Source organism: Oratosquilla oratoria, chromosome 9 (assembly GCF_046742065.1).
Source record: "Oratosquilla oratoria isolate Oo_2021 chromosome 9, ASM4674206v1, whole genome shotgun sequence".
NCBI classification, from domain to species: domain Eukaryota; kingdom Metazoa; phylum Arthropoda; class Malacostraca; order Stomatopoda; family Squillidae; genus Oratosquilla; species Oratosquilla oratoria.
In genome coordinates, this window is record NC_134785.1 from 12520325 (window position 1) to 12530927 (window position 10603).

The 10603-nt window shown below is 42.3% G+C and overlaps 1 protein-coding gene across 1 annotated transcript in view; it reads left to right on the plus strand.

The window, feature by feature from the left end:
- Window positions 1–10262, plus strand: part of LOC143027979 (glutamate receptor ionotropic, delta-1-like) — a 14379-nt gene extending 4117 nt beyond the window's left edge. The window contains exons 5-12 of the mRNA XM_076189622.1: window positions 1–77; window positions 197–446; window positions 1678–1942; window positions 2308–2456; window positions 4075–4224; window positions 5896–5999; window positions 7279–7402; window positions 8101–10262. The exon at window positions 1–77 is cut by the window's left edge and continues 13 nt beyond it. Of these exons, the coding sequence (XP_076045737.1) occupies window positions 1–77; window positions 197–446; window positions 1678–1942; window positions 2308–2456; window positions 4075–4224; window positions 5896–5999; window positions 7279–7402; window positions 8101–8211 (1230 nt within the window). The 3' untranslated portion in view covers window positions 8212–10262. The remainder of the gene's footprint in view (window positions 78–196; window positions 447–1677; window positions 1943–2307; window positions 2457–4074; window positions 4225–5895; window positions 6000–7278; window positions 7403–8100) is intronic.
- The last annotated feature ends 341 nt before the right edge of the window (window positions 10263–10603 follow it).

A 10603-nucleotide genomic window follows, 5' to 3' on the forward strand; every position in this document is an offset into this window, starting at 1 on the left:
CCCAACGGAACTCTGATTGCGGACAAAGGAATAGACGTCAGCGTCTTGAACACTCTCTCCGGGAAACTGAATTTCACGTGAGCATCACCGGGTGTCACTAAATAGTTTTAACATTCGTCCGAGAAGAAAACAAAAGAAAAAAATCCCGTTGTCAAAAGAATGGCGCATTTACCCTCATCCTCCTCCGCGCACACAGGTACATCGTCGTCAATCCACCGGACGGACTTTGGGGAGTGCCTTTGGCCAACGGTTCCATCTTTGGCATGATCGGCCAAATCGCGAGACACGAGGTGGACATGGCCATCGACGAGATTACCATCACGGGGCCCCGGGAAACCGTCGTCGACTTCACGCGACCCTACTTCCTCGAGTCGACCACGTTCATCACGCAGGCGCCTCAGGAGAAGAGCCGAGCGTACACGCTGGTCAGGCCGTTTCCTTTCGAGGTGAGTTCTTCACCCTTCATCTCCTTGGACAAAATACTCGTTAGACAGCAGTGGCGTGCAGAAGGAGGTTGCGTCGAAGGAGCACTGGCCCCAGACATCCAAAAGGAGGGGGTGGGGCATCCAGGAAGTATCATTCGGGGGGAATTGAATATATTTAGTTGATTTATATTTAGATCGAATTGTGTTATTTTTATGTTTTGCCTGAGTTTTCATATTCTGGATATCTTCCTTTATCATGATATTTCTCAGTACTAGGCATTATACTTGGATCTTTGGGAGAGGGAGGAATGAATATATTTAGTTGATTTATATTTAGATCGAATTGTGTTAATCTAATGTTTTGTCTGGGGGGGGGAGGAATGAATATATTCAGTTGATTTATATTTAGATCAAATTGTGTTAATTCTATGTTTTTCCTGTGTTTTCGTATTCTAGATATCTTCCTTTATCATAATATTTCTCAGCACTAGGCATTATACTTGGATCTTTGGGAGAATCAAGGAAGTAGCCCCCAGAAGCGTCAGACCTCTGCACGCCACTGGTGGACGGGCAAGCGTAACCTGGATGTTCCAGGTTCCCCTTGCTTTCCCTGTCACAGGGCAAAAACTTCCTAGCCAGTGGTTCCTTTTCCTCAGTTCTGCAATCCACTTCTGATGCACTGAGATAAAAAAGAAGTCACTAGTATCCAAACTCTATTAACCAGAGCACTAATGGTGTTCAGAGGGACATGAATAAAAAAATAATAATAATTCGCAGTCAGTGGTTCCTTTTCCTCAGTTCTGCAAATCCACTTCTAATGCACTGAGATAAAAAAGAAGTCACTTGTATCCAAACTCTGTTAACCAGAGCACTAATGGTGTTCAAAGGGACATAAATAAAAAAATAATTCCCAGCCAGTGTTTACATTCAGTGTTCGCTGCAAAGCACCCCATCACACACACATAATAGCATCGGAATGAAGGAGACTGCAAGAGACCATAAAGCCTACACTAGGCAGTTCTTTACCCATTACTACCTATTATCATCATCCATAGTTACCTAACCTCCTCTTAAAATAACCAATTGTTTTAGATCTAACTATATGGTTACCAAATCTATTTAATTTATTAACCACTCTTGGTAAACCAGTTCTTGCCTATTTCCTTCTTAAACCTAAAATTGCCCAAACTTAATTCACATACATCCATACCTTTCTCCCGTTTTGCGGTGAGAAAATCGGCCCTCTCCTCAGGTCTGGCTGATTCTGATCGCGGCCATCGTCATGGCGGGACCTCTCATGCTCCTCTTCACCACAGCGGCCCACAGCGTCTCGCGGGCCTCGGAGCTCCCGAGATCTGGGGCCAAGGGACTCGAGACGTCGAGGGTGTACAGTCTCGAGACTTACGAGTTCAATATGTACCGCATCTTCGTGAACCAAGGCTGCCACTTCAGGAATTACTGGAACTCGAGTCGAATGTTCCAGGCTACCTGGTACTTCTTCAGCATCACCGTCTATGGTAATTGCTAAGGAATTATTATTACTATTACTTATAATTATCATAACTATATTTATCATTATTTATTTATCTGTTTTATCTATTTATCTATTTACTTTTTTCGCATATGCCTCGTGATAAACCGAAACGTATGCTGTGTGTGTGTGTGTGTGTGTGTGTGTGTGTGTGTGTGTGTGTGTGTGTGTGTGTGTGTGTGTGTGTGTGTGTGTGTGTGTGTGAATATTAGATTATGGCCGTATCAATACGGACAATATATATCTTTACACTTGGAGCTCTCGTCCGCCTAAAATAGCAGTCATGCCATGAATCTCTCACAAGTCATCATGGCTCTGAACTCTACCTGAAGTTGTTTTGTTGATGGACAGCACTGTACGCCGGAAGTGTGACGTCATTCCTGGCTTTGCCATCCTTCGAAGAGCCTCTAGACTCTTTGCAGGACCTTGTGGACGCCCACGAAGAGATGGGCTTCCAAGCCTCGCTCATCAGGGAGTCTTCTCATGAAGCCATCTTCAAGGTGAGGAGAATTTGCGTCCATAGGGATTTTTATAGGGGCCAGGAATTTTTGTAGGGGGCAGGGATTTTTGGAGGGGGAGCAGGAGTGTTTTTAGGGGGACGAATTTTAATAGGGGCCAGGAATTTTTGTATGGGGGGCACAGGAAATTTTGTAAAGGGTCAGATTTTTTAATAGGGGGTCAGAAATGTTTGTAGGGGCAGGGATATTTGTAGGGGCAGGGATTTTTTAGGGGTGAAATTAAATATATATATATATATATATATATATATATATATATATATATATATATATATATATATATATAGTGTGTGTGTATGTGTGTGTATTTACCTAGTTGTATTTTACGGGAAGGGGAGCTATGCTCGTGGTGTCCCGTCTTCATATCTCATTTTATCTAAACTATTTTTAAATTCATGTATTGTTTTTGCACACACCACTTTCTCATCTAACTTGTTCCAACTGTCTATTACTATGTGTGTGTGTGTGTGTGTGTGTGTGTGTGTGTGTGTGTGTGTGTGTGTGTGTGTGTGTGTGTGTGTGTGTGTGTGTGTGTGTGTGTGTGTGTGTGTGTGATTAATGGTATAGGAATCAAGATACTTCAAATTGGCCGCATCGGCATATATCTACAACACGTAAGTTGCACTTTGGCTCTCTTCATTCCTACACTGATATACTAAAACTTAGAATTTTAGCGAAATTATATGCGACGACCAGGAAAGTTTCAGACACACCCAGGATTTGTAGGGGGTTGCAACTGCCCCGCCCCTTCCCTCCCCCTGAGGAAAAGCCCCTGAACACTCTGACCAAGATCCTACCTTCTTTGGTCTCGGTGAAGCCATAACCTGCAACGTAGCTAATAACATCTTCCTTGAGAATTATTTCCAACGGTTTTTTATCTAGTGAAGTCTGCCATTTTTTTAAATTTATTTTTTAGGTTTATTTATCAGGTCTTTATAATCAAGTCCGATCATCTAGCCAGGGCACACTTACCTACGAATGTTTTCTGTTCAATGCTTTCCACCCCCACTTTTTTTTTTTTTTGGGGGGGGGGCGGTGTCTTTCTCTCCTTTCTTCGTTTAACATAGGATCTAGAACTCGGACTACAGTCGCACCGAAGCGCCTCTTGGCGTAATTACATAGACAGAATAAACTCCGAATCTAACGTCGTCCTGAACAACCCATGTCTTTTGCACCTGGCCAGGGACGCAGATGACCAGGAATGGGCATTAAACTACATTTTTTCCCAAATGGCCCCCGTTGTTCTGTTACGTGGGGGGACGTTCGTAACCCGGGTTTGCATCACTTCTAATGGACCGTCACTGTCTCCCACTCCCTGGCCCACCACTCCAATAAGAGCATAATAATAGTGGAGACCGCAAGAGACCATAAGGCCTACACTTGGCAGTTCCATGTACATTACCACCTATCATCCCCATCCTAACCTCTTAAAACATTCAACAGTTTCAGCGCTCACTACATGGTTACCGAGTCCATTCCATTCGTTAACCACTCCATTGGTAAACCGGTTCCTGTCTATTTCCTTCTTAAATTTGTCCCAAGATGAAAAATTTCTGGCCACGCCCCTGCGGCATCCTAAACCAAAGTCTCCATCCTCCAGGACGCTGACGGAGGACTCCTGCGTGACGTCTGGCTCACCACCAGCCCAGAGGCCTTCGTCGACACACCGACCGAGGGCGTCTCCGGAGTCCTGAGGAACAAGTATGCCTACGTCCACGCCACCATGGCTCTCAAAGTCAGGGCCGTCAAGGTGGGTCGTCTCGCGACTTTCCTAATCTTTTCTATTACAGAAGGACACAAGACAGCGGTTTTATGTCAGTGGGTTCTTAGCCTGGGGTATGAGACCTGTGGATGTGCTGTGTCCTGCGACACTGCTTCTGACCCAGGGTAGTGGACAGGGTCCAGGGATGACCCGTCATCTAGGAGGTGCTAAGATTGGAGGGAGGGTGGAGGGGTGTGGAGTGTTTTCGGGGATGAAATGGGTGGGAATGTTTTTGTGCCTTGTCCTTTTTGGCTACCCCCCTGGTAAGGGGGGAAAAAGCCTTGGTATATGCATGTATGAAACCTTGAACCTGGAGGTACGAGACATGATAGCTAGTGCAATAATGGTACTATATATTTACAATGAGAAAACAAAGCAAGGTTATATCACTAATCCAATTCTCATGTTTGCATTGGATTTGTATTGGACGGGGGTATGAGAACATTTTTCTGAGATATCAATAGGTACAGACACTGGAAAAGGTAAAGAACCGCTGTCTTGTGTCCTTCAGTAATAGAAATACCTTTTCCAGTGCCTACACCTATTGATATCTCAAAAAAAATTCTCATAGCCCCGTTCAATACAAATACAATGCAAACATGAGAAAAGGATTAGTGATACAAACCTTGCTTTGTTTTCTCATTGTAAATATACAGTAGCATGCACTAGCTATCATGTCTCGTAACCCAGGTTCAAGGTTTCATAACCCAGGTTAAGAACCCACTGACATAAGAACATAAGAATGAAGGAGACTGCAAGAGACCATAAGGCCTACACTATTAAGTCCCCTGTCCCTTACCACCTTCATCCCTATTCAGTTATCTAATCTTCTCACAAAAGTCACATCTAAATCCTTTACTACGTGTCCTGTCCCGCTGCTTAATATGATGACCTTGCCTCCATCACCTTTGTTAAAGCCTTTGACCCAGACGTAATGGGCATGCAATGGATGTGTATTTCCCTAATTGGAGTATACAGTAAAGAAGCAATGCTGGTTAAATTCTATTTTTCCAATTTATCATATGGTATAACGTCACAAACTATCCCCTATCGGAAGGCTAGGAAGATGCCCGTCACAGAGGGCTTTGTAGCGTGGAATTTATTGACCCACGCCCTTGGTTCAACTTCGCCGGTGGCAGAATTCGAACCTCCGTCCCCTCGACCTTCGTCGAAAGTAACGACGCCCTAACCCACTCAGCCTAGCTTTGAATTCATGTATGGTTCCAACTTGGGCTATATCCTTATTTTCTAGTTGGCATATTTTTTAATTCATGTACACCCGTGAAGCCACTTATTCCAACACTCACCAACCGCCACTTATGTTGACGTTTGAGCACCAATTCCCAAAGTGGGTTTATGTCCTTGGCCCAAACGTCTGTACAAGTGACGGTTGGCGAGTGTCGAATTAAGAGACCTAGGTGCAATAATGCAGCTTGGCTACCTTCTAAGCTATTTCATATATTTATGTATTTTTGGGGTAAACTACTTCCTTTCCTTGAAGAGCCGTAACTATGACACTTCCTTTCCCACATTTATTTTCATATGCATGATCATATGCTCTCATATGATCCTAATATATAAAAGGGAGTTTATATGAAAATGTCATTCATGTTATTTCACTCCCTTGTGAATATACTATTTTCTTCTTTTTTCAATCAGTTTGGAAAGAGCAAGTTCCACGTGGCTCGCGAGAGTTTCTGCCCACAGGGATATGGCATAGTCTGTCGCAGCGGCAGCCCCTACAAGGCCACCTTCGAAGATATGTAAGTCAGAGAGGAGCCTCACCAGAATAGATACATACATACATACATATACCAAAGGATTTTCCCCCCTTATACAGGGGGTAGCTAAAAAGAAAGGCATAGGAATCACTCCCAGACTAGATGGGGAAGGGTATACATCGACACTTGCATGATGAGCATGATTGATGCCAACAATGATCCAAACAGTACTACCTTGTCTCTTCCCACTCAGTGCTCCCTCCACCCCCAACCCCATCAAATTTTTATTATGCTCTTTTTCTGAACCCCTTATACATCCCAACATCTTCCTCTTTTCTCCTAGCCTTTCCAGTTTCTGTAACAAATTTTCAATGTTCTTATCAGCAACTTTCTCAAAGTGCAGTGCTCAACCCTTTTCCTTTGTAGAATATTTGTCACCCTATCATACAAGATAGAAATGATACCAATTTTCCTGAACGAAATGGATACCGATATTTTTTCCCAGGAACAGTATTTTATCCACCTGTCCGATTACCATCATACTTTTCTGACACCACATGTAACTGGATGGGTCCTTCCATTTTTTTTTTTCTCATAAAACACTTTCCTCTTTCCACAATGAAAGTAATTCCCCTTCTTTTAACATGCTTTGGGAAATATTTATCATCAGTGTACCCAGTGGTGGCATTAAAATATCTTAACAACAGGTTCTCACAAATTGCATGACATTTTGGCCAAATATAAGCTGTATTATAGCCTGTATAAGACAATTTTTAGTAACTGGCACACACAGCTCATGAAATTTCAAGAACAGGTTTGTTGGAACCAGCAAGAACTGGCTAAATCCCACATAATCCACCCAATTTTCCTTCTGGTTCACAAACTGGCATGCCACCTGACCCCATATATTTTTTCTTCATTTTCTTGTTTGGTCTGTACTTTATTTCTAATATCATCCATTATGAATGACATCTGCTAGCCCCTCTACAGTTGTCCTACTTCCCCACTTCAAGATTCATTTCATGATGACATTGTGAAATTCAGTCTTGTACATATCTCTTTAATAAGTTTAACCAATTTGAACTCCATCAGTACTATTACCATTATCATTATTATCATTACCCCATCATCCAGGTGTCAAGATAAGACGGAGGGAAGAAGGTAGAGGGAAGTGGAGTATGTAGAGGATGGAATGGGTGGGAATGGTTTCTATGCCTATTTCTTTTAGCTCCCTCCCATGTAAGGGGGAAAAAAGTCTTTGGTATATGTATCATTATTACTATCATCATCAAGTAACTTTTATCTGAGTATTTTTTTTCAGACTTATTCGTTTGTCTGAGGCGGGTCTAGTGGCTAAGTGGGCGAACGATGAGCTTCATGCCCTCCAGGGGAGCAGCGAGGAGGGCCGCCCAAGGACGGTGGCAATCACGCTGGAACACCTTCAGGTATTCACAAATTCCTGGTAGGCCTACAGGTTCATCAAATCATTCATCAACTGTTACCTGATGAAGGTTGGATGTGTGTGTGAAGGGTGAGAGGTTTGACCAAATGACAACTTTCAAGTATCTAGAGTTGCATGTGGGAGAGAATTGGGGGATGTGGAAGCGAAGGAAAGCGAGTGAATGAGGCCTGTAAATAAACGTCGTAGTGGAACAAAAAACATTATAAGAAATGTGTTTGGAAATGAATGTAAAGAGATGGTTAAAAGAAAAGTGATGGTACCCACAATGCTACTAAGACCAGATACTTGGAATACAAGGGAGGTAGAGAAGAAAAGACAAGGTTGTTGGAATAAAATTATTGAAAAATATGATTTCAGGGATCAAGATTTTATATTTTGACTTCCTATGTTGGTGTGATACAACCAGACTATGTAATGTGATTACTTGGAATGTCCACACTTGGAACGAGCCATTTCTGCATGATAACGCTCTCCTAACTTGCTTTGTTGTGGCTGACACACACATACCTTTCTCTATTCTGTTTGCCTGAGGAAGCAGCAACAACAAAAGCCAATGGGTTGTGAAGACTACATTGTTGTGTTCCTAACAGCAATTCAGCAGGGAGGGCACTCCCAGGATCAAAACATTTGCAGCCCTGCCCTTTCCTCCCCCTTGTCATCCTCCTCCTCTGTTTCCCACAGGCTGCCTTCATCCTCATGATTCTGGGAGGAACTTCAGCTGGACTGATTCTTCTGCTTGAGATGTTGTGGGCATGGTTAAAGGGCGAGGTCCATTTTGGAGCACAGAACTAACCCAAGACAAGGGAGGATCTACAGAAGGACATCAAGATAGCGTCCAAGAATCAAGGAAATCTGACATGATGCTGAATCAAGTCCATAATTTAATTAATCACACTACTTAGCAACTCCAAGTTAATAGGGTCTCATAATACGGGAGGATGTAACACTTCACCCCATACTATTCAACACGTCATGGAAGACTGCATTACACACAATCACGCACGCAAACAACACAACATACACTCCATAAAGGATTTGTGGGAAAACTCCATTTCGGCCGTGGCATTCCTTGGGGAGATGGGACTGCTCAGACAGACAGTCTAGGTAACAACAACAACAATAACTGCCTTTGATATGGACAACAATGAAAACAATAATACAATGGTTTTCCACCATGGAAGAAGACAAATGTTCATCCTGCACTACTGCCAGTTCCAGTCTCATGTCTGCAGTCAAATCCTTCCTCAAATCTAAATATTCGCACCTCTTCTTGTGCCGATACCTACGCAATACAAACCAAAATATGCATCAGGCTGACAATGAACACGCACACATTCATTCAAACCCACAAGCATATATGCCTACACGAACTAATTTGACAAATTGTATCTGTTCATTGCTTCTGACCCTGGTCAGTGGACAGGATACAGGGACAACCCCATCATCCATGAGGAGCTAAGATGAGGAGGAGGAAAGGGTGGTGGATGGGAGTGAAATGAGTGGGACTAGGTACTCGCCTTTGACTTTGCTACCTCCCTTATAAGGGGGGAAAAGCTTTTGGTATATATATATATATATAGATTGATAGTATCTTTCCATGTATTCCTGTTTCCCACTTAAGCCTGTTCCTAAAAAAAATTTTGTAGATTGAAAACTTATCAGTGTAATTTTCACTGAATTTAATTGTGAAAAATTGAGAAGTTTTACAAACTCGAAAGTCCACATTTCTCAATCTTTGGCTTAACATCACAAAATAAAGTACATAAACTAAAACCACAAAAACATTGACATTGGTAAGTAACAGGACCAATAATGACTCAATATGGCCAATCAATATACCAAAGGTCCTTTTCTCCTTTATAAAGGGGTGGCTGTGCCAAGTCATGACATACATACATATACCAGAGGCTTTTTCCCCCTTACACAGGAGGTAGCCAAAAAACAAAGGCATAGAAACCTCTCCCACCCATTCCATCTCCTACATATTCTACTCCCCTCTACCCTTTTCCTTCTATCTTATCTTGGCACCTCCTGGATGACAGGTCATCCCTGCATCTCTCCCACTGCCCTGGGTCAGAAGCAGTGTTGCAAGACACAGCACATCCACAGCAAGGCCGCTTCATCAAATCGGCAACAAAGTTTTACCACAACCTCTTAATTATATGGCAACCCCTACCTCCTCTGCTTCCTCCTCATCCACTCATAATGTTTTACAAAGTGGAAGAGAAAATCATCACTTCAGGCCGAATCATCTTTTCACCCATTCACAATTTTCCTTCATTTACTTTCACATTCTTCCTGCCCTCCCCCACATTTAAGTAAATAGAATTTTGCACATACACTTAACATATATACAATGCAGATTGCAATACTTATAATTTGGCAGTTTCTCCTTTTAATAAATGCAAGGAAGAGGATTCTGTATCTTTGAAAACTTGTAGAAACTTTGTATACTGGGGTCAGATATATATACTAACATATTCATAAACATAAGTAATACATAACTGTTGTATGATTTTACCCCTATATCCGTATGTACATACACAAATTTGTAAGTATGAAACAATCTGAATAGTTGGATTGGGCATGATAAATGGAGAGAGCAAGAGATAAAACTGAATTGACCAGTCTTAGAACTAATATCACTCCTCTGGTTGAAATGTTTTTGGCTGCATGAAAAATCATAAATACATACATATACCAAAGGCTCTTTCCCCCTTACATGGGAGGTAGCCATTCCATCCCCAATATACTCCACTCCTCCCGCCCTCTTATCCTGGCTCCTCCTGGATGACGGGTCATCCCTGCATCTCACACACTGGGTCAAAAGGCCTTATCCCCCATACATAGATGGCCAATTCAAATCATGTACCCACCCCACAGCTCAAAGGCAATGAAGCAAGACACCGTGCCTTCTCACCAAGTCCCAACAACCGGAGCTGGTTTACCCCTACCGTCTCATTATATGGCAATGCTCCCATAGTCCCCTTGAAAAATTTATAGAACATAACAGGACAGAAAAAAAAAAAAAAATCACTTTGGACCACACCATTTCCTGATGGAAATTAATATGCTTTAGTTATGTCCAGCTTTTAATCCTTTAATTTCATGCACAATCATATGCATGGGAAAGACATACTTCTATATTCTTATATATATATACATGTTGCCATGGAGTTTGGTT